The 25252-nt window shown below is 34.7% G+C and overlaps 1 protein-coding gene across 9 annotated transcripts in view; it reads left to right on the top strand.

Annotated features, from left to right (window-relative positions):
- Positions 1-24163, top strand: part of TRAPPC8 (trafficking protein particle complex subunit 8) — an 87685-nt gene extending 63522 nt beyond the window's left edge. For all 9 annotated transcript variants that reach the window (XM_072829141.1, XM_072829139.1, XM_072829140.1 and 6 more), the window contains 9 exons: positions 1873-2020; positions 4063-4159; positions 5376-5444; positions 5532-5590; positions 7822-7989; positions 11231-11332; positions 14649-14794; positions 22106-22195; positions 23123-24163. In XM_072829141.1, coding sequence (XP_072685242.1) covers positions 1873-2020; positions 4063-4159; positions 5376-5444; positions 5532-5590; positions 7822-7989; positions 11231-11332; positions 14649-14794; positions 22106-22195; positions 23123-23357 — 1114 coding nt within the window. In that variant the 3' untranslated portion in view covers positions 23358-24163. The remainder of the gene's footprint in view (positions 1-1872; positions 2021-4062; positions 4160-5375; positions 5445-5531; positions 5591-7821; positions 7990-11230; positions 11333-14648; positions 14795-22105; positions 22196-23122) is intronic.
- The last annotated feature ends 1089 nt before the right edge of the window (positions 24164-25252 follow it).

Below are 25252 nucleotides of genomic sequence, written 5' to 3'. Positions count from 1 at the left end.
CACAGAGAGTAACAGAACAGAATAGAGAGCCCCAAAATAAATGCATGTATATGTGGTCAGTTAATCTATGACAAAGGAGGCAAGAATATACAATGGAGAAAATAGTTTCTTCAATAAATGATGCTAGGAAAACAGGATAGCTACATGCAAAAGAATGAACCTGGACCATTGTCTTATACCACACACAAAGATAATTCAAAATGGATTAAAGACTTAAATGTAAGACTTGAAGCCATAAAACTAGAAGAAAACATAGGCAGTGAGCTCTTTGACATTGATTTTAGCAATATTTTTTTGGGGGGGGGTTCTTCTCAGGCAAAGGCGGCAAGCTAAAACCAATGGGATCGCAGCTTTTGCCAGTGAAGGAAACCGTCAGCAAAACAAAAAGGCATCCTGCCAAATGGGAGAAGGTATTTGCAAATCATGCATCCAATAAGGGATTAATATCTAAAATATACAAAGAACTTACACAGCCTAATAAACCCAAAATATATAAAGAACTTACACAGTCTAATATTAAAAGAATTTAAAAATGGGCAGGGGATCTGAGTAGACATCTTTCAAAAGAAGACTTAAGATAGGCCAACAGGCAAAGGAAAGAATACTCAGCATCACTTATCAGAGAAATGCAAATCAAAACCGCAATGAGATGTTATCTCATACTTATCAGATTGACTGTTACCAAAAGACATAAAATAGTAAGTGTTGTTGAGGATGTGGAGAAAAAGGAACCTACATACACTGTTGGTGGAAATGTGACTTGGTACAGCCACTTACAGAAAACAGTATAAAAGTTCCTCAAAAAAATAAAATATAGAACCACCACACCATCAAACAGTTCCGATTTGGGGTATTTACCAGAAGAAAACAAACTATTTCAAAGAGATATATATACCCCTGTGTTCATTGCAGTATTATTTACAATAGCCGAGGTATGGAGGCAACCTAGGTGTCCATCTCTAAGCATAAAGGTGTATGTGCATGCACACACACCACACACACATGAATGTAACCCAGCCGTAAAAAAAAAAAAAATGAAATCTTGCCATTTGTGATAACATGGGTGGACCGAGAGGGTATTATGCTAAGTAAAATAAGACAGAAAGACCATATTATTTTACTTATATATAGAATTCAAAAAACAAAATAGAAACAGACTCCTAGACACCAGAAAGAAGCTGCTGGTTATCAGAATGGGGAGGGGGTATTGGGGTAGGTGAAATAGGTGAAAAGGATTAAGAGGTACAAATGTTCAATTCTTAAGTAAGTCATGGGGACATAATGTAAAAGGAATATAGTTAGTGATATTAAAATAGTTTTGTATGATGACAGATGGCAACTAGATTTATCAAAGGGATCATTTCATAGTGCTTCCAAATACTGAATCACTATAATTTATCCCTGAAACTCCTAGGATATTGTATTTCAATTGTACTTAAAAAAAATTTAAGAGGTAATATTTTTTAAAAAAAGGAGTAAAGGGGAATTAACATTGAAATGTAAAGAGCTCTGTTGTGGAGGGCTTTGAATGCCAGATGAAAGTTTGGGGTTTACTTGATAGGGGATCACTTGCTTCAGAACTGTTGTCAGGGAAGAGGCATAATCCGTATATTGCTACATGAAAATTATTTTCATGTGCTGTACTGATGAGTTTGGTGAGCAGACATGCCCAGAGTTGGGGGACTATTAGTTTCCTTCCAAACTGAGAAGAAAAAATTGAACTGAAGTTATCCTAACTGGATAATTTTACTGTATTATGCTCTTTGTTTTTGAGTATGATTGGTCCTGAGAGCAATAGGTTTTTAAAGAACTAGAGAATCAAAATACATGGAGAGGTTCTTCTATTAAATCTACAATTTTTTATTTCTTCAGCCACAGAATATTAAGACACACTGCAGTCATTTGTACCAGTCGGTCTTTGAATGTACGAGCCACTGTCTGCAGAAGTAATTCTCTTGAAGATGAGGAGGGCAGAGGCGGCAATATGCTAGTCTTTGTGGATGTGGAAAATACCAATACTGTAAGTTGGTTTAAAACTAAATTTTAATTTTAATTACATTTGAAATGTTTCCTTTGTTTTTAGTAAAGGATTTTTTTTTTCCCCACAAGATGTCATAAGCTAGGGATTTGGGAATGTTCATATAGAACAGTGTGAAAACATCTTAATTTTCTATTAGCTTTGTAATTTTAAGTCTCTCTTCAAATAAAAGGACCTGGTGGCATTAATGTGATACATATTCATAAGATATATAGCCCCATATGTGAGTAATTCAGCACCAAATAAATCTGATAAAGTGCTTTCTAGTCTTACCATTTTTTTAAAAAGGTTTTATTTATTTGAGACCGAGAGCATGAGCAGGGAGAGGGGTAGAGAGAGAGAGAGAGGGAGAAGCAGATTCCCCTCTAAGCACGGAGCCCTATGCAGGACTCAATCCCAGAACCTGGGATCATGACCTGACCCTAAGGCAGATGCTTAACTGACTGAGCCACCCAGGCGCCCCTAGTCTCACCATTAAGAATCTATTGATGTAACTAAATTTGCAAAGTTCTGTTAGGATTTCACATTCCATATTAACTTGATAACCTTCACTTACACATTTTTGAGAGTATCATTTTCTTCATATAAAGCATTTCAAACATTTTACCATTCCTATTTATATATTCTAAATATAAAAATGAATATTATAGAAGGGAATGAAATCTCATGAATAAAATATCATCTTAGCTTCAGGTTGATTAAGTTCAGATAACTTCTTTGAAGTGTTACTTATTCTGTAATGTCCTTTGCTTATGGCTTTATAAATTTGTAAGATTGTCTCTTTTTAAGATAAATTGGGGTTTATATGCTAATACTTTGGTGTTCGTCAAAGAAAATAGCATTTGTTCACACAATTTAAAATTTTAATAATTTCAAATTAGCTCTTATTCAGGAGAATAAAAAACTATGTATAATTTAACTTTATGTGCATTGGCTGTGTATTGGGATTCTGATTTGTTATTTTTCTTGTTTGTTTTGTCTTGATGAGAATGAGCGATCTCAGAAAGATTAGAAGAAATAAAAAGAAAATGCTACAGTTTTGATTAAAAATTGACAAGGGGCACCTGGATGGTGCAGTTGATTAAGCCTCTGACTCTTGGCTTTAGACTCAGGTCATGATTTCAGGGTGGTAAGGTCGAGTCTGCTGTACCCCACCCCCAATTGTCCCCCCTACGTCCACCCTTGGGCTTTGTGCTCAGTGTAGGCAGTGTAGGGTCTACTTAAGTTTCTCTCTCTCTCTCTCTGCCCTGCTCTCCCATGCTTACACAGGCGTGCTCTCTCCTCTCTAAAATAAATAAATCTTTTTAAAAAACCGACCACAAATTTGATCTATTAAATACTAACAGTAACTCATTATTACAGCTTCTAATAACTGAATAACTTGTAGTATTTTAAAATTTGCCACTGGGTGTACATTATAGTTAAAAATAGTTCTTAGATAAAATGTTGACTTCTCTGTTTTCTTTAAATATTTTATTTATTTGACAAGAGCACAAACAGGGGAGTGGCAGGCAGAGGGAAAGGGACAAGCAGATTCCCAATGGAGCAGGGTGCCTGATACACAGTTCAATGTGGGGCTCAGTCCCAGGACTCTGGGATCATGACCTGAGTCGAAGGCAGATACTTAACCTACTGAGCCACCCAGGTGTCTCTTGACTTCTCTGTTTAAGGAGGGGGGCACTTGGGTACCTCAGTCAGTTAAATGTCCCAACTCTTGATCTCAACTCACAGGTCTTGATCTCAGGGTTGTGAGTTCAAGCATGCATTGAGTTTCATTCTGGGTTTGGAGCCTACTTAAAAAACAAAAAACAAAACAAAACAAAAAAAAACACACACAAAAACAATGTTTAAGAAGAGTTTAAGTAACTTAAGCTTTCCAAAACCTATATTGTTTATTTCAAAGTAAAAATTTCATTTTATGTTAATCAGTACTTTGGTAGCAGTGTCAGAATATTGTATTCATTAAAATATTTTAAGTTCATGCTCCTAAGTTCTAAATGACCCTCTTTATTTCTTTTTGATAGAGTGAAGCAGGTGTTAAGGAATTCCATATAGTACAAGTATCAAGCAGTAGCAAACACTGGAGGTTACAGAAATCTGTAAATCTCTCTGAAAACAAAGGTTTGTGCCTTTTTCCCTCTTCATAGTAAATTCTCACATCTTCATTGCTTGCTTTTTTTTTTTTAGTGTAGTATTATAATATAGATTGTTGGTACCTTTTTTATAATGAACTTTTTTAAGCATTAAGTTGTGTGTTCTTTAGTTTGTGAGTGCAAACCAAATTACCTTTCTTAATCCGTTCTTCCTCATCTTTTTATTCTCTTCCACATCTTTCTGTTTGCATTTTCTTTATTCAGTTGGAAAACTGGTGCTTGAGTACATGATCACTTTTAAAATTTCAAATCATACAGAAACATGTAGACTAGAATATGGAAGTTTCTTTTTGTTTCCTTTGCCATCGTAGGCTGTTTTTTCTGTGTATAACAATACCTCTATAGTGATTGATTTTTCTGTGTATTTCCATATATATACACACACACACACACACGCTCAAACAGAAGAATATACATACTTGTGATATATATTGACAAATTGTTTTCCAGAATATTTCTGTCATTTTATTGTCCTGGCATTAATATGAGTATGCCAGTGCTTATAAGAGTGGAGTGAAGCTGACAAAAGGATATTTGCTCTTTCTGGAGAAGAATTATATAGTACATTTCAAAAGATATAAAAATATTTAAACTCATATTTAGCCTTCTAGTAAACCTTACTTTTGGTTTTATACAAAGGAATTAATTCAAAACCCATACATTGAAAGCAGAGTAGTTTATTGCAAGGTTATAGTTAGTACAGAAAAATTCACTGTGGCTTTAATTTAAATTTAATTACAGCTCAAGTCTATTTTTAGTCATTAAAATATATTAACATTTTAAAAGTGTTTGGAATAGTGAGAAAATGCATCATACACAATGTGTACATATAACAATCTGGATATCATGCATGTGAATAAATACTGAAAGGAAACGAAATGATAGATTGATGCAATTGTGGACTTCCTGGTTCCCAGGTTTTGATCTTTTTAAACTTTTTTATCTGTACTGTCTCTCACACACATGCACACATGAATATATATTTCAAGAAAATTGAATTTCATCCTTTAAAAGAGCTGAGTGAAATTTACTTTATGGAGATGAAAACAAAGATGTTTTTCATTAAACATTATTTATAATTATGAATTATTTCCCAGTTTGACTAAGGAAGTTTGAATAATGAATTAGGTTTTACCATGTCATAAGCTGAGAAAGATCTTTGAAATTTTTTCTTTGCTTTCTAGATGCCAAACTTGCCAGTAGGGAGAAGGGAAAATTTTGCTTCAAGGCAATACGGTGTAAAGAAAAAGAAGGTAAATTCATTTTATTTTCATACTTTCTTAATAGCCATTTTATATTTCATGCCAATGATATGATTAGTTTGTTTTCCCGTTTTTCAGTTGCCACACAGCCCTCAGAAAAATATACCTTTGCAGATATCATCTTTGGAAATGAACAGGTATGCAAATAAGCAAATGGCATTTGATTTTTAAAAGTCAAAGTTCTAGAATATCTATTTTGGCAAAACTTTTGCTTTAGTAACCCCCCAAATCTTTTCAACTTTGTTGGGTTTTGCAACTTACTACCTTCATGTTCCAAAACAGACCAGAAATGCTATATGGATTTTATCATTTTAATAGTTAAAACTTCCTTTTGAGAATATCACAGGAAAAAAGTATGATCCTTGGGATTAAAAAACGAAATTGGATTATACAAGGGAACTTACTTAATTAGGGAAAGTGATCACACTGGGACATAAAGGTGTTATTGTCTAGATTTTGGTATATCACATGGTTCTGACATCCAAATAATAAACTTTTCTGTGATTTTAAATATATTGTTTAGGACAGTGATAGTCCAACTTAATTATTCGTAAGATCACCTAAAGCAGTGGTTTACAGACTTACAGAGAATGTGCATATGAGTAAGCTGAGGCTCTTGTTAAAATGCGGATTTTAGTTCAGTAGGCCTAGGGGTGGGACCTGAGATTCTAAATTATTATAAGTTGGGTCACCTGGCTGGTGCACTCAATAGAACATGTGACTCTTGATCTTGGGGTTGTGTGTTTAAGCCCACGTTGGATTTAGAGTTTACTTATTATAAAATATGCATACTAAATTATTATAAGCTCCTAGGTGATGTTGAGGTTACCAGTCTACAGACCCTATTTTTGATACAGGAAATTTTGTAAAGATGAAGCTTTGCCTCCCCACCTCTAGAACTGTGGCTCATTACGTCTTGGGTGGAGTTTGGGAATAAGAATTTTCAACCAGCTCTGTAGATAATCTGAATAGGTGATCTGGTGATCTGCTTTGAGAAATACTGGACCAAGAGTGTAAAATTCCATGTAGCTATGCCCTGTTACTGTTATTATTGCTACTATTTCTGTTACTGTTTGTTTTCCTTTGATAATCCTAAACATTCTTATACTTTTGTATTTCTCTTGCTGTTTGCCTTCATCTGACAGACTCTTTATGGCTATCTTTTGACTATTTGAAGAAATAATTTTTTAGAAGTATCTCAATGTACCAAAAGTCCAGTAATTCCAAAACAAGTATGACTTTTGGCGACACTGTGCCGCCTGAATGATTTGAGTTTAGGTTTCATGATTTCAAGTTATTTGTTCTGTTTATTTCTTTTTGAAACTTAAAATCCTTAGAGACATAATCAAGATCCTTAAATTGTATTAAGATTGTAATTTTTATTGTATTTGTTGCCAGATAATTTTGTATAGGAGTACTGAAGAAGGCAGAAACAAAGACATTTTCCCTTTTGATGAATCTGGTTGAGTAAATAGAACTCACCAAGCACTACAGATTAATGAGAAACCTATGGGGACAATTATTTACCAGAAAATAGTTCACTCTTAAAGGGGGAAACATATATTTATTAATATTTAATAATTAACTTGAAACTTAGTATCTATAAAATATAGCCTAGAATGCAGGGAATCATAAGTGTAGGGATTTTACTGTGAAACACAATATTCCATTAAAGGAAATCTTGCAGTTTTGATTCCATTTAATTTTTTTTTTTTTTAAGATTTTATTTATTTATTCATGAGAAACACAGAGAGAGAGAGAGAGGCAGAGACACAGGCAGAGGGAGAAGCAGGTTCCATGCAGGGAGCCTGACATGGGACTCGATCCTGGGTCTCCAGGTCACACCCTAGGCTGAAGGCAGCACTAAACCGCTGAGCCATCCAGGGATTCCTCCATTTAAAATTTTTTTAAAAAATTCTTTTCTTCTCATGTTTTTTTTCCTTCAAGTATAAAAGCCACATTAAGACCAGTAGTTCCATTTGCATTCTGTTTTAATTGGATGTTGTCTGGTGTTCTAACTATCTGAATGAGAAATATTTCTGTTATATTAATAGTACAAAGAATATTACTTTTCAGTAATTTATTTTTTATTCGTTTTCTTAGAACTACCCATCATCCTCTCTGGATGGTCAAACTTAAAATCCAGTGTAGATTAATTATTTCTAGGTAACAGCTTTAAGATTCAGGGTAATTTGTATCAAATATTTTAGGTGTTTAAATGTCTTATTGTGTTTTATAGCCTTCTTGTATTGACAAATTGACAAGAAATTATTGAATAAAAGCCTTTTGGTATATAGAGAAATATAAATTGTAGCAGGGTATATTTAGTTGAAAACATTTATGTAGATAAGTGATTTTCTTTTAACAGATAATAAGTTCAGCAAGTCCATGTGCAGACTTCTTTTATCGAAGTTTATCTTCTGAATTAAAGAAAGCCCAGCTATCTGTGCATGCAGAAAAACAGTCAATAGAGGATGCTGTGAGATTAATTCAGAAGTGCAGTGAGGTGGATTTGAATATTGTCGTATTATGGAAGGTATGTGTTACTGAATTATTTCAGCAAACCTTGCTTATAGTTACTTGAGCCTTAAGCTGAAGAACAAATGTAAGCTGTTACTTTTATTTTTTCTGCTTAAAATTTTCATTTTCAATATTAAAGTTATTTCATAACTTTTTTTAACAGTTCATAATGACTTCTTAAATACTTTTTTTTTTTTAGGATTTTGTTTGAGAGAAAGAGCGCATGAGTGGGAAGGAGGGGCAGAGGGAGGGGGATAAGCAGACTCCCCGATGTGGGGCTTGATCCCAGGATGCTTAACCAACTGAGCTACCCAGGCATTCCCCATAATGAGAAAGAATTCATTAAAATTATATATAGCTTTCTTCTCTGTTATTGTTACTTCTTAGTGGTACTGAGAATATTGTAGATATGATAAGCTCCATGAAAGCGGTATTATTATTAAATCTTTATTGTGGGCATTTTCAAACACTGAAAAAGAAAATATAGTACCATGAATCTTCAGATACGTATTACTCAGGCTCCATATTCACTAATTTGTTGCTGTTCATCTTTCATCTATTCCATTAGCCCCTCTCCTTTGTTTTCTTTTATTTTTGCCTTCCTTTGTTTTTTGCTGTAGTATTTTTTTAATGACATATTTTTTTATCAAATACAAATGCTTCTGTATTTACTTCTTGCAGATGAGGACTTTCTTATTTAACCTAACCCCAGAGTATTTTATCTCACTGAGTCAAATTAACAATAATTCTTAATTATTACCTATTTGTTGGTCTGTTTTCAGTTTTTCCAGATTATTTGAAAATATTTCAGTTTTTTTAAAAATCGGATCCAGATAAGATCCACACATGGCAGACCAGAATGAGATTGTTTAAACCTTAGTCTTAAGATTACCTGAGCTATAATACAAAGGAGGCTTGTTTTTTTAACAATGCACCCATTTGTATCTTATGCATATAAGAACTTATACATGTTACATATAATATATAATAAGATTATATTATAAAATATAATACTTTTATACTTTTTAAAAAACAATTGGCCTAAGGATATTCTCCGGAACACTATGGAAAGGTTTGATTTTGTGTTGTCTGTAATAAGGGCTCACATAGAGAGATATGCCCAGAGTAGATGATCAGTACATGTATTTTTAAATTGGTTCAGATACCCTATTCTTTTTTACTACATCATACATTTTCTACTAAACTTTTTTGAAACCAAGCGAGCATGAAGTTTTCTTTTTTTTGCATAAGTTTTAATTAAAGCTATTTAAACAAATTGGTACTTTCATTGATTATAAGTGTTTAATATTAAAAAGATCAGTTACACATTTTTAGTGTGAAATGTTGTTGAAGCTTAGAATCAGGATTCTATTTTCAGGCTCAGCGGTATTGTCCCTTAATATAAACCAACCACTCATTAAACGTATACTAACCCTTGGGGTATGTGGCTGCATTCCACAGATTTCTGCCACATAACAGTTTGTAATGTTTCGAGACAAAGTTTTGAGTAAATATATCTGTACTTTGTATTTATTGTTAAGTCCACAGTTAACTTTGGGGAGAAAAGTGTTTATCTTTTAAAAAACAGCCCTCAATAAAAGGCCACTTCTAGTATTGCTGATCACACGAAGAAGAAAACTAAGGTTATGATACTCCTTGGCTAGGAATTGGAAGTTTGAATAGAATAAAGAATAGGATACTAAGTTGGTAGTGTCTTGTATCTGAGATAAGTTTATCGCACACTCATTTGAGAAGTGACTGGTAGATTTTCTTTAGTGAGATCTCTAGATAATGCAAAAATGACACACTGAGGGAAAGGAAACTTGAGAAGTCATTTAAGTTGTGGAGTAGGAAATACAGGTAGCATAGGAGTCTTTCAATAAAATGTACGGGAGGAGAAAAATGAAGAGTTCAGACAACATTTTTCTGAAATATAATTGGAAAAGGGGCATAAAGTAATTCATAACCAATCTTAACCAAACAAAAAGGTTTGTTTTAAAAAGTTAAAGCCTTTGTGCAAAGAGGAGAATACATTATAGAATTCATCATGGCTATGGGTTATTTTTATTCAATCCCATGAGACTATTGGAAAAAACATGACATTTCTCAGAACCTTACCCTGTCCGCATTCATCCACTCAGGTCTACCGCATCAGGTGTATTGGATTGCGTATTGATGGACACGGAGTAGGTCCTGGGCTGTCCTGTTTCTTAGTGCAGCACTACTCCAAGTGTGATCTGCAGATGGCAGACTAGCCATGATAAAATAGAGAAATTGAAAATATGAAATGAAAACATTTAGAAATTTTTATAGCATTTTGGCTCAGAAATTTTGTGTCTGTTGAATATAACAGTAAAAAAAGACTTGTCAAACATTTTTTAAGCTTTTGTATTTGCATAATGTGATGCTAACAGTATACCAGACCCATTTACATATAACATTTTCTCTGGGACAGAAGTAATTTAAGAGGGTGATGAGTTATATGCTGGAACCAGTTGTGATATAGATGAAATCAGCCTTTTTTTTTTTTTTAAAGCATATGTACTTATTTAAGATATCTAAGGGTGTGACATTTCCACTTATAAGATTTATGATTAAAAAAAAGATTTATGATTGTACTCACTGATTTTGTTCTACTAGATAAACCATAGGGCATTTCAGAAGCAAGACTATGAGAAAAAATGTTTTGCCTGTATATTGACAGTCCAGTAACAAAAAGGCTTGTGTTATTATAGCACTGTTCTTTTGGACAAGTTTTTTTTTTCTTTTTTCTTTTTTTTTAAAGATTTTATTTATTTATTCATGAGACAGAGGGAGAGAGAGGCAGAGAGTTTTAATTAAAACTATTTAAAAAATAAATAAATAAAACTATTTAACAGGCAGAGGGAGAAGCAGGCTCCATGCAGGGAGCCCGATGTGGGACTCGATCCTGGTACTTCAGGATCATGCCCTGGGCCGAAGGCAGGCGCTAAACCTCTGAGCCACCCAGGACCCCTGGACAAGTTTCTTGAGAGCTGTAGAGAAAATTGAAAAAGATTTTAAGATGTGTCCCTTAAATGTCCAGGCCAACTGTGTTAAATTGAGATAAAACACATTTTGACAGATTCTTTATTGATTGAATAAATAAAAGTGGAAATGCTGACATTCCATAGTGTTGATAATTGTTAAGTAGCCATATTACTAATTCCATCAAATATTGCATTCATTACTTTTGAGGTTACTGCCAAGAAAGGTAACATTTTTGTGCTTTGTCTTAGGCTTATGTAGTAGAAGATAGTAAGCAGCTTATTTTGGAAGGTCAGCATCATGTTCTTCTTCGTACCATAGGAAAAGAAGCCTTTTCATGTCCTCAGAAACAGGTAATAACAGTTTTCTTTGGGTCTTCTTGTGAACTGTGGAGTTTTTGATTGATAGGTTTTTTGGGTTTTGGAAGGGATCTGGTTTGTGCAGCCTTTTATATTGAGATTTGAGTGGGGAGTTGGTGGCAAATAATTAAAATGAGAAATGAACATAAATTAAAATTTATTAGCATCTTGTAAAAGTATTAAGATGCACTTGTGATCTTGAGGTTTCTAATAAATATTCTATATTAAATCTAGAATTCATAGTTATAAAAAGAATTGATTTGCTTGAGAGGAAGGGAAACATGCCCAGACCTCCAGGAAGGCAGAGCATAAAATGTAAAGGATGGCCGGTGGAGAGGTACAGCAGCTGGTAATAGTGTTTAATGTCTTTTCTCATAAAACACTATTTTATTTTAGTAAAAAGTTCCCATAGGATGTATAAACAAAGTTTAAGCACATCCAGTAATTTAAGCAGTGGCCTTGTATTGTTTATAAATAATGGATCTTACTTTTAAGCTTTTCTCATTATTTTTGAAAGCTTTCATTTTGCAATTTTCAAACTTGCAGAAAAGCTGCAAGATTAGCATAAAAGACTCTCATAGTTTTCACCAGTGGTTAGCATTTTACCTTTGCTTTATGATTTTTTCTCTATTTATGTACACATTGATTTTTATTTTCTTAATCATTCCCAAGTAATTATTCCCAAGTAAATTGCAGATGTCCTTCTCCTCTGTCCTCATTTTCCTAAGAATAAGGACAGTCTCTTACATAATCACTAAATTCAGGAACTTTAACACTGATACAGTACTCATTTATAGTCCATATTCAAATGTCATCAGAGGTCTCCGTTATATTCTTGTAACAATTATTTTTTCCTAACCAGTATCCAGTTCAGGATCATGCATTACATTTACTTGTCAGGTCTCTGTAGTCTCTTTTAATCTGGAACAGTTTCTGAGCCTTGATCTGTCAATATGTCACTGACATCTTTGAAGAGCATGGGGCATTTATTTTAATGTAGAATAATACCTCTTTGGGCTTTCCTTGTGTTTCCTCATGATTAGATTAAGATCATGCATTTTTGGCAGAAATACTACAGAATTAATGTTATGTCCTTGCCAGTATATCAAAAAGCACTTGATGTTAATTTGTTTCATTACCAGTGCTGGATCATTTGATTAAGGTGGTATGCACCATATTTGTCTACAGTAAAGTTCTGTTTTTCCTTTCCTTTTCTAATAAGTAATTTGTGGGAGATAATTTGGACCTATGTAATAAATGTCTGATTTCTTATCAGACCTAGGTCCACTAGTTTTAGCATCCATTGGCAATTCTACATCTTGAATCAGTTTTTACTTCAGTAGTTACAAATGGTAATATTCCATTAGGTTTAATGAATATATCAAATTTAACCCCATATCTTTTTCTTTTTTAAAAACTTGGTTGTTTTTGCCTTTGATTAATACAGAAGTCCCAAGTTCTAGTTGTATAGTTATAAGTTTTTGATAATTTGGAACCTCTCAAACATTGGCAGAAATAGTATTTAGAAAATGAAAAAGTGATTGCTATATAAAATTTATTCTTGTTGTATTTTCATTTTACATACCATGAATGGCATATCCATTTTACATATTACATATGTATTTACAATATGTAATTACATTATTTACATAAATATTATAAATTATAGTTACAAAATTACAATATTTACATAAATATTTCCTTTGAAATATTTTTGCACCTTTGAAATATTTTTTATTCTCTTTATATGATTAACTGATCTTGGGATATAAGGCAGTTTCATAATACTGTGAATGATAGATTTGGAGCCCAAAGACTTTCAGATTGTTGACCAAATTACTTGTACAACTTGATGAACTTTAGCTTACTACTCACTTAGAAGACAAAGGTAATAGTTCATTAGTCCTTGCCTCTCTTGTGGTAGAACTATCATAAGGTATGAATCAGAAGCTTATTGTCAAATCACTGGACAAATATTTAGCACTGGTTATGAAAATACTTTTTGCTACTCTTAAGCTGGGAGAAGGGAAACTCTTAAATATTCTCTCAATAAATTAGCTCAGGCTTTTGGTATCCTTTTAAGGCCCTTGTTCGTGTGTTTTCCTCCTAATAAGTGGCATATGGAAATTTATTTATAATTTAGAAGTCTCAACAGCTTCTTTTTTTTACATTTAGAATATATTAAACAATAATACATTCTTTGAACTTTCTCTTAAAGTGTAAGATAAATACAGAATAGTTGAATAGCTTATTGAATTTCATGAATTGAAGAACACTCCAGTATAACCAGGACCCGGATCATGAAATAGAACAGAACTAGCACCCTAGAAGTTCTGCTTCTGTTCCTCTTCTTTCCTTCAAAGTAAACCTCTAGTTACTTTTCTCTGACTTAGAAATCAAAAACAAATTTAGTTCTTGCTTTTATAGCTGTATAGATCAGGGATCAGCAAACTTTTTCTGAGAATAATCAGATGGTAATATGTTAGGCTGTGCTGGTTACTCATCTCTGTTGTTGGAGTCCAAAAGCAGCCATAGATAGTATGTAAACAAATGGATATGGCTATTTCAATAAAACTTTCTTTACAAAAACAGATAACAGGCTGGATTTGGCCCCTGGGACTATAGTTTGCCAATCCCTAGTGCAGAGCAAAATCCCAACTAGGCTAGCATGGAATTAAAAATAAAAAATCAGAACTTTCCTGGATGGTAAAAAAAAAAAATGGAGTAAAAATGATTTAAAAAGATAATAGTAGAAAGGGGATGATATTCTCTGTTTTCCTTTAGGTGATAATGATACCTACTGAAATCTTTACCGTGTGCCTGACACTGGCTATCTTGAGACTTCTAGATGCATGTTAACCTTCAGTTAGTACAGATGAAACGCTGTCATCTCTAAAACACAGCAGTCTATTGACAAAGTGAAATTTTAAGGCAATTTTAGTTCTTCAACTATTAAAGCAGGTGCTATATAATTAATTCAGTGTCTGTGACTTAAGTACTAAGTAATAAGGAATTTTACCAAATGAGAACCACAGCAGATTTTGAATACCTTATCCAAGATCATAGAGTTAGTATGTGAAGTTCCTAGAATTCAAATCTAACTCCAGCACATAAGGAATGAATAAATGATTCTGATCCTAGATTCTTTATCCTAAATTGTATCACTGATGAATCTGTTAGTTTAACAGCAGAAAAAGTATTGTATTGTTTGTGCTTTCCTTTGTCTCAACTGGTTTTAACTTATTTTGTTTGTATATGCCATATTTTAACAAGATGTTTTTATTGTCATATATTTTTTTTCTTTTCTCAGGAGCCACCAGAAATGGAACTATTAAAATTTTTCAGGCCAGAAAACACTACAGTTCCTTTAAGACCATCAGTAGAGCAGCTTTCTAATCTCATTAAAACGAGTCTTCACTATCCAGAATCATTCAATCATCCATTTCATCAAAAAAGGTCTGAGGCTTATTTTTGTTAAGATTTTTCTACAATGCATGTGTGCGCACACTTGCACATACTCTTATTTATTTAACAATGGAATTAACCCAAATAATAGAAGAAATTTAGAATAATATTGAGTGTATGGAAATTGCTCTTAAGTAATTTACCCTTTACTACAATTACTGTGTATTGGAGCTCTGGTTAGAGATGGATATTGCATTCGACACCTCAGTTGCCGATAGTTTCCTTTTGGTGAGCAGGTTTATCATTAAGTCAGAAACAAGGAAAAAATATTGTATCATTTTGTTTTTGTTTTAGACACATACTAAATGTAAGAAATGACTATAGACTCATCAAACAGTCCAAATTTAGACAGCACTATTAAGATTTACTAAGTGCTAAAATTCTTGGGGAATAATGTTCAGTAAACCCTTGAACATGCAGTTCAAACTATATGGGTCTGTTTCTACATGATCTTTTTTGATAAATACAATACTATAAATGTATTTTCTCTTAAGGATTTTTTATTTTTTATTATTATTTTTACTAGAAGACTTCAATCCCACTTTTAATAATGGAATATCCAGATAAAAATTAATAAACAGCTGACATAAAGAACATTATAGACCAAATATACCTATCAGACATGTTCAGGAGATTGAATCCAACAACAGAAGAAAATGCATTCTTCTCAAGTGTACACAGAACATTCTTAAGAATTTTCTTAATAACATTTTCTTTTCTCCAGCTTACCTTATTTTAAGAATATAGTATATAATTCATATAACATACCAAATATGTGTTATTTGACAGTTTATGTTATTGGTAAGGCTTTGAGTCAACTGTAAGCTGTAAGTAGTTAAGTTTCTGGGTAGTCAAAAGGAATACACAGATTTTTCGCTATGTAGGGGTTGGCACCCCTAACTCCTGTGTTGTTCAAGGGGCATCTATCTATATTTGTAATTTTGGTAAGTAGCTTGATTACATAAACTTAAGATTCTAAAAATAAAAAAGTCCTAAGTCAGATGACACTTCAAAAAATTGCTGGTTTGCAGCAATAAGAAAAGATGGAAAGAAGTCTCTTAGCACCACTCTGTAAGTGATAATTGAAGGTATGAATTTTGGTGAAAAGTCTACCCTACATAAGGGTGGGGTAGGGTGGGATAGAACAAGAAGAGAACAGTGACCTGCAGAACAATGACATCTGAGAAAAGAGTTAAAGGAAAAGGAATACACAAAGAATACTAGTTGAGAGGTAATTAGAAGACCAATGAGGAGAAAGCGTTATCTCAAAAGTTGAGAGAGAACAGTTCAAAGAGAGAAAAATAATATAAATGTTTAAGATGCTGCAGAAATGTCAAGCAGTAAATGGACCAAAACATTATTTATTGGATCTGACAATAAGAGACCATTGATGGTTTCTTAGAAGAATGTTACTATGCAATGGGAGTGGAATCAGAATATAATAGGTTTAGGAGAGATTGGGAGGTAGTTAAATAAAGTGTAATCTACAAGTATAGACCACTCTTTCAGGAAGCTGGGCTATTAACAGAGATCCCAGAATATCTATTCAGTATTGTTTTCTTACTAGGTAGGATATGGATGTGTTTATGGTCCTGAAGGAGATGATGGGATACAGGGAGAATAACAGAATCCTTAATAGGTGGAAAGATACACCAAAGAATGACAGGTTTAGCTTTGTACTTGCTATTGAAACAGGGACAGAAGAAGGTAGGGAGAAATTTTAACATGTTCACACATTATGGAGTGCCTCCATTTTGGGTATGTTTCTAGGAGCAAGGTTAACTACACAAAGTAATATAGGAGGTAAGAGAATAAAGGATAGAACATTTTTGAGAAGTGAGATTTAAGGCTAACTTCTGAGAGGAATGAGAAGAAACTGGCTAAGAACACATTGCTAGGCAAAATTAAGACCTTGACAGAGAGTTAACATCAGACTTACTTACTTACTTACTTAATTTATTTTTAAGATTTTATTTATTCATGAGCAACACAGAGAGGCAGAGAGAGAGGCAGAGACACAGGCAGAGGGAGAAGCAGGCTCCATGAAGGGAGCCCGACAGGGACTCAATCCCTGGTCCCCAGGATCACACCCTGGGCTGCAGGCGGCGCTAAACCGCTGCGCCACCGGGACTGCCCCATCAGACATATTTAAAAAGTAACTTAAATGGTACTCACCACATTTAAACCTTTTCATTGTTAAATATAACACACAGAAAAGTGCTCAAAAACAAAAATATTTGACCATGGTGATTTTTTTCTCCACAAAGTTAACACCCAAATAACCACATCTATTTAGGAAATAGAATATTGCAAGCATCAAGAAGCCCCCTGTGTATTCCTTCCCAGTCACTACCCCATGAACCCGCAATATTGATAGTTGCTGCTTTGCTTAATTTTTCTAAATACATATATCTATAGTTTGATTTTTGTGGGGCATTTTTTGAACTTCTTATAAGTGGAATTATAGAGTATATTCTTTTTATGTCCAGCATCTTTCACTCAATATTATGTTAGTAATTGCCAACTATTACATAAAACAGGATTTTCATTGCCACGTGAATGTTTCAACATACCAGAACAGTTTATCTGTTTATCTACTTTACTACTGATGGACTTCTGGATTGTTTTCATACTTGATTTCTTTTGAATTCTGTGAATAATCTTGTGTATAATCTCCGGGTGTATGTGTGCTTGCCTCTTTTTTTTTTTTTTTTAATTTTTATTTATTTATGATAGTCACAGAGAGAGAGAGAGAGGCACAGACACAGGCAGAGGGAGAAGCAGGCTCCATGCACTGGGAGCCTGATGTGGGATTCCATCCCGGGTCTCCAGGATCGAGCCCAAGAGCTAGGTACAGCTAGGTACATGCACCGGGAGCCTGATGTGGGATTCGATCCCGGGTCTCCAAAGGCAGGCGCCAAACCGCTGCGCCACCCAGGGATCCCTTTTTTTTTTTGGTATTTAGGAATTTCTCCAAAGTAGTCTAACCAACTTGGACATCCCACTAGCAGTATATGGGAATTCCCTTTGTTCCATGTCAGATTTTAAAAATTTTAACCATTTAAGTTATTTATAAAATCCTTTTTGTCCAGGTCTTAATGTTCTAATTTGCAGCCATAGGTGAGGGAAAAAATTTTTGTTTTATCCCTGTTGAACCTGTCTTGACATCTTGTACTTTTCATGGGTAGTTTTAATTCCCTGATGTTTCATTTTAAACCTATTGTTTTACTTTGTCTCTCTTTATTGGACCTGTTCTTTATGTACTTCCTGAATATCTTCGATTCCACAGTGCTTCTTTTTAACCTTAGTAGTTAAAGCTTTGGCTATGCCTTAGAGACAAGGATTAAATATCCTTGGAATTTTCCACATGATTCTATTGGAGTTAAAAAGCATCATAGAATCTAGGCAGTGCAGGGTAGTATGTGAAGCAGGGCAGGTTTGATCAAGCTAAAGTAGAGTAGTGGGTTAAAAATAAAACCACAATTAAATAAAACTGTGCATGGAAGTATGTGAAAACAAGACAGGTTAGATAAGGATCAATAAAATGTGGCAGTTTTTTTCCAACCCTCCTGGCTGCACATTAGAATTACCTGGAGAATTTTTGAAAATCCCAGTGCTCAATGCCAGTTAAAGCAGAATCTCTGGGAATAGGACCCAGGCATCTGTATTTTTTAAATGTCCTCATCTGATACCAGCATGCATCCATATCAGTCATTATTGCCACAGTAATGTTTTAAAACAAACCACTCCAGAATTCAGTAGCCTACAAGGTATTCTTGCACTCATGGACGTGCAGGTCAACTACCATTTAGCTTGAAGCTCATCTCCAAGCTTTGGGTTGGTTGGGTTGCTGTCTGCACCACATATATATTGGGCTCAGTCCAAATGAGCAGCAGCTACTTGGATATGTTCTTCTCATGGCATATCTCTCTCGAGTACAAATGTGAACCATATTGTAATAGCACACTTATGGCTTCTGTTGACATCAAAGACATTAATATTCCATCGGCTAATTAGCCTCACCTTCACAGTCAACAAGGATGATTCACAGTCCCCCAATAGGAAGGGTGAGGGGAGTGCTAAACAGTAATTTTAGTTACACTACAGTTACCATGAGTGAGAAACACTGAAATTGAGGGCCAAAGTGATTGGTCATCCTAGTGAAACTAAGATTAGAAGTATAATTGAGTGAGAGAGCTGGCAAGATGGAAGATAGTTGTTAAGAGAGTGGAGTGGCAGAGTATTATTGCAGAGGTAGCTGTTTTAGGTGACTAAAAATTATCCCTATATGGTCATGGAAAGTAGGCAGTTGAGTTGTGTATAGTACTGAATTTGGGAAGGTGTTGAATGAGTTAAGACAGTAAAGTTGTCCACATGATGACAAGTCTCTTAGGATTAAAAAGAAGAAAGCAAATTCATGCTGAAGCTTTTAATAATTTAAGCCAATAGCTGATATGGAAGAGAAGCCTAGAGCAGTGTCTCTCATCTAGGTGGTATGCCGCTGCTTCACAGATTTATAAGATGAATGGGTGTTGGGAGGTGAAACAGACTCTTCCCTCATCTTTACCTAGGATATTTCAAAATACTCCTCCTTTCCCGTTTCCCCAGAGAATCTGCTGTACTGAGTTACTGTTGGTGGTTTAGTATGTCAGTATGAGGACATAAAAAAAAGATAAAAACTGTGGAGTAGTTTATGACAAAAAATGGATGTTTTGACAGAAGAGATAGGAAGAAGAAATCATCAAGAAGTGGCATTGAGAACTACATTAATGATACACTCTGACCGAAGCTGTGGAAGACTTTGGAAGAAAAACAGTACCTATTGTTGAGAGGGCTATGGAGAAAGCTGTGTACTCAGCCAAATATCAGTTAAAGTAAGACTAGAAACATAAAGAGAAGAGATTGAGGACCTTTAGGGGAGTGTTCCTTCATGTAAACAGAAAGGCAGGAGGGAATGGGACAGTAAAAGGTTTGACTACAGCAGTAGCACCCAGGCCTTACAGGAATTAGAATATGAGAAATAGGGGCACCTGGGCAGCTCAGTGGTTGAGCGTTGGCCTTTAGCTCAGGTTGTGATCCCGGGGCCCTGGGGTCGAGTCCTGCATCAGTCTCCTCACAGGGAACCTGCTTCTCTCTCTGCCTATGTCTGCTTCTCTCTGTGTCTCTCTCATGAGTAAGTAAATCTTTAAAAAAAAAAAAAAAATGAGAAAGAATATATGGCCAGTGATAACAAAATGTGAAACATAATGAGTTTAGCTGTCATAGCTTTCAAAATAAGAAGTCATATTAGACATTGTTTATGGAGCTTTTGGACCTGTGCTAGGCAGTATTCTCAGCACTTTAGCATATTTGATCTTACCTAATCATCATAACGAGCCCAAGAGCTAGGTACAGCTATTGTTCCTGTTTTACAGTTGAGAAAACCAAGGTACAGAATTGTTGAGCTCATTTTTGAACTATAACTGTAGAACCCAGGCCTTTAATAATGCTAAACTTGGTGGCAGGGGGATAGTTGTCAGCAGTTTGGTCTCTAGGTACTCTGTGTGGCTGATCAGATCAGCATTTTTGAAAGACTGTTGTATAAAGTGGTTTTTAAAATGTGGTCTCCAACCAGTAGCCTTAGCATTGTCTGGGAACTTGTTAAAGTGCAAATCCTTGAGCCATACCCCCAACCTCCTGAACCAGAACTGGGAGTGGGGCCCAGCAGTCTTTTTTTTAACCTACCCACCAGGTGATACTGATGCTTGTTCAAGTGTGAGAAGCACAGTATGAGCAACACCCCATGTAAAGAATGGATTGCAGCCGGGCACTAATCGAGAGGCTGTTGTAGTATACCAAGAGACAAGATACCTTAAACTAGTAAGGAAAATGAAGATCAAGTGAATTAATCAGGTTCCAGAGATGTGTGGGAGAAAGAATTGACAGAAATTTGTGAAGAATAATAGAAAACTAGGAATGGGGACTTGGCGAGGCAGTAACTCCGTTCCCAAGTAGGAAGCAGCACTTAGTATAGTGTCCAAGGTTTACTGGGGCGGATGCGGGGGTGGGGGTGGGGTGCTGACCACTGACACAGGGTCAGCACCGCCTGAGGAGGAGAAGGAATGAACTTAATGAGTTTGGTTTGGGGCTAGGAAACAGCCAGATGTTCACATTTCTAGAGGCATTTAGATAAGGCGTGGAGAATTTGGCATTTGAGGATCAAAAAATTCCTGAGGTTTTGCTTTGTGTTACAAATTATGCAACTGGAATTAACCAAAAAGGTGCTTCAGACTGAAAACCTACTCAATAGCCTTGATTGCTTTCCTTTCCTTGTGAGAGGTTTGATTTGTGGGGGAGGTAAGGGCATAGCACCAGCACAAGTGAAGGACATGTTTTTGATTTATCTGAGCTTTTTGGTTAGGAGAAATCTGTTATTTGCAGTCTTGTTTGGAAAACATTTGTCAGTAAGAGGATATACCATTTCTGAAAGCATAAAATACATTGAGCATATTTTTAGTCATTTTGTGTGCACTTATAAGGTTACCATATTTTATTTTTTACTATCTCTTTATTCTTTGTATTTATACAATAAAATATTAACATGTAACCAGGCTTCTTTTGTGCCTAGGTTATGTTTATTTTTTATGTTCTTGATTTAAAATCTGTACCAGTCTTTTCATACGTCTTCCTCTGTCATCGCCTGTCCATTCTTTGCTTAATAATGCTTTAGTAATCTATTAATTACAAAGCGATATCAGAAACTGAATTACCTGAGCAAATGTGTCCACTTAAAAAGGTTTTCCTCATAATTTGTTGTATAGGATTAGTTTTAGTTTCTAAAATAGTTTCTAGAAGTAAAATCTTTGGTAGAAAAGCAAATGTCAATCAAGGTCAAATTCTCAAAGTAATTTTCAAGAAACATAAAGAGAACAGGATTAGTTGTTGGCATTTTCAGAATTTATTTTTACTTCATTGATCTTTCCTGGTTGCAGTTATTTATGTTATAAACTTTTGTTTTTCATTTTGAGAAATAATTACCAAGAAACACTTTGGTTGTTTTTTAAGAGTAGCTCTAATAAATGGAAACAAAATGACTTTGTGGATGTGTGTGTTCTGGTATTTAACATTCAGGCATTGTTGGAACATGTTTTTCTTCTTAATTACACAAATACTGTGTCTTGAATAATTTTGGAACTCAGTTTTTTCCTTTCTTGAATCTGATTGTTTTTAAGGATCTTGTTTAGGTATTTGTGAGTGTTATTTTCAAGAAAGTTGATTTAAAAAATAAAATGACAGCTTAACCTCTCTATTTTCCTTCCACAGTCTTTGTTTGGTACCAGTCACCCTTTTACTATCCAATTGTTCTAAGGCTGATGTTGATGTAATAGTTGATCTTCGGCATAAAACAACAAGGTAAAGATTCACTTAGTGCAAGATTATTTTTTAGTTTAGGATTTATTTAAGAACAGTTTAATATTTTGAGTTATGCCTATAAGGACTTAACACAGAGGAAGTTTACTCAGATGTGCCCTGGATTTGTGTTTGACGTAACAGAAGTGTTACAGAAGAATTACTGCAGATTGTCTCAGCATTACAGCAGTGACGGAGTGACAAGCAATTTCCAAAAGCAACAGATTGTTTTGATCAGAGACAAATTTTTTGTAAAGTTTGTTGGTGATGGAAAATCAAGTTTGCAACAGAAGTTTTTTTAAAGGGTTTTTTTAAAATTATTAAATAATTAAAAAAATATAAGTCCATACTCCCATATCTGATATCTCAAGAGCTAGATGCTTTTTGGAATGCAGAAATTTTTGGATTTTTAGAAAATTCATGTGAAGTATACACAGATTATTATTGTATAACACCCCAGATAGGAACTGGGTCAGCTCTCTGGAGTCCAGACATGTTCTATGTATGATTATGTGTGTCATAAATTCACTAATGCCTTACTGGTAGATAATAGGTTGCTCTCCATTTTTCAGCATTATAAACAGTTTTAGTATTATAAACATTCCTGTATACAAGTTTATTTTTAGGTACGGATAACCAGTTGGTTAAAAGCTGAGGTTTGAAATCAGGTTCCATCATTTACTAGCTGCTATTGTGAGCATTAATTGAGATAACACTTATGGCTAGAACATAGTAACTGTTAACAAATGTTAGCTATTATAGCACTAGTAATACTAGCTATTGCCATTATTGTTGTTATTAATAAATAGTTGGCTTTATGAACTAGTTTCTAGAAGTAAAATCGCTAGATGAATGTGTTACTGGGACTTCAGGAAAAAATTTATAAAGAAAAAAACCCCTCCAACTTACTGTTTTCTTTCTCCCACATAGTCCAGAAGCATTGGAAATCCATGGGTCATTTACATGGCTTGGACAAACACAATATAAACTTCAGCTTAAAAGCCAGGAGATTCACAGTTTGCAGCTGAAAGCATGCTTTGTTCATACAGGTGTTTATAACCTTGGAACGCCTAGAGTATTTGCCAAGTTATCGGACCAAGTTACAGTGTTTGAAACAAGTCAGCAGAACTCCATGCCTGCCCTGATCATCATCAATAATGTGTGACAACTTGCACATTTGTACTGATATCCACAAGAATCAGTTTTATTTTACTGAATGAGTTTTAACAGCAGTATTTGAAATACCTAACTTGTTATGGAGGTTGGTGTTGGATTGCTGCAAAATACTTTCGACTTGTCAGTGTGTTGATGATGCAAAGCACGTGGGACTGAGAATACTTATTCTTTTTTTGTATTTCTTTAAACCCTGGTAATAATTTACATGCTCATAATACAGAATTTCAACATATCCATGCACCTTATTAAGCCCTGTCTTAAAAACCAATGTCTAAGTCTGCTGTTACAACTTATTGATGGTATATGAATATAACAGATGATTCTGAGGAGAGAAAGGCCTTGTTGGCAATACTCCTGTTAAGCCATTAGTCTATAAATTCCAGCTTTACTGTGAAGTTCTATAGAGTGTTAAATACAAATTTTCCTGTCTTGCTTCACACAATTCTCTAAAATCAGTTTTGAACTTTGGTTATAGAGTCTTCATACTTCAGTATCTGGTGGTTCCTATGGCTTATACATAACTTTGTAAAAAGAAAATTTTTTCTGATGCTTTGAATATAGTTTTGAAAGGAGTTTGACTTTTTTTCCCCTCATTCATCTCAGCATAGGGTGCACTATTTCACAATATGAAATTTTTTGTCATTTAAATTATCATATTCTTTATTATGTAACTTTAACAATTGAGTTGATCTGTTTAAAATATAAATCTACTCAAGTTAATTAAAAATAAGCTTTTCAAAAATGTATTATATTTATAACAAATGTAAATAGAATAAAGACATGCTATTCACTGTATAGACTTATGAGATGCTTTTTTTTTAAATTCAGAGGACTTAATATATTCTTTATCTAAAACAAATACCAACAATATTAATTATAGCAGGCCAAACCAATTTCCTGAGATAGCTTTGTTTGCAAACATGAAGTGCAGCCTTTGTTCCTGCATTCCTTGGTGGCCTTGTTTTACATGAGCAAATGAATTTTGTCTTTAAACATGTCCTGTCTGATGCCCAGTTACAAATCTGGATAATTGTTTTATATTCTAGGAGAAAGGAAGATCATGCTTACTGAACTGTTGAAAAAAACCACATTGCAGGGGTGCCCGGGTGGCTCGGTTGGTTAAGGGTCTGCTGTCGGCTCAGGTCATGATCTCAGGGTTGGTTCTGGGATTGAGTTCTGCATTGGGCTCACTGCTTGGTGAGGGGTCTGCTTCTCCCGCTACCCCTCCCTACTGCTCATGCTCTCTTTCTCTCAAATAAGTAAATAAAATCTTAAAGCAAAACATTACAGACTGAAGCTGGGTATGGTAGCCTAGGTGCTTTAGTCTTCTTGCTAAAGAGTCTAAAGAGTAAACAGAGAAGAAAACATCTTATTAAGACAAAGTGTTAACAATATAGTCCCTTATTAGTAGACCAGAATCTAGAAGAAGAAAGTCTAGAGAGAAGAGACCATCATTTGGGGCTACATGGCCTTGGGAGTGTTTATCTACTTAGGAAGAAGCAGCTGAGAGGCAGAGCCTTCAACACATCTGACATACTTGGAAACAAGAAATACAGGTCAGGAAAAAAATAAACTGAAGCAAGGAGACAAAAGTTTGGAAAATGGACACAAGAAAGTAAGGGACAGGGCAGCCCCGGTGGCTCAGCAGTTTAGTGCCACCTTCAGCCCAGGGCGTGATCCTGGAGACCCTGGATCGATCCCATGTCAGGCTCCCTGCATGGAGCCTGCTTCTCCCTCTGCCTGTGTCTCTGCCTCTCTCTCTCTCTCTCTCTCTCTCTCTCTCTCTCTCTCTCTCTCTCTCTGTCTCTCATGAATAAATAAATAAAATCTTAAAAAAAAAAAGTAAGGGACATACCTGGTTCAGCGAGAAAGTTTTATGTTTAT

The sequence above is a fragment of the Canis lupus genome, chromosome 6, assembly GCF_048164855.1.
Source record: "Canis lupus baileyi chromosome 6, mCanLup2.hap1, whole genome shotgun sequence".
Lineage (NCBI taxonomy): Eukaryota > Metazoa > Chordata > Mammalia > Carnivora > Canidae > Canis > Canis lupus.
The sequence above is the reverse complement of the archived record's forward strand: the minus strand, read 5'-3'. Positions and strand labels throughout refer to the sequence as shown.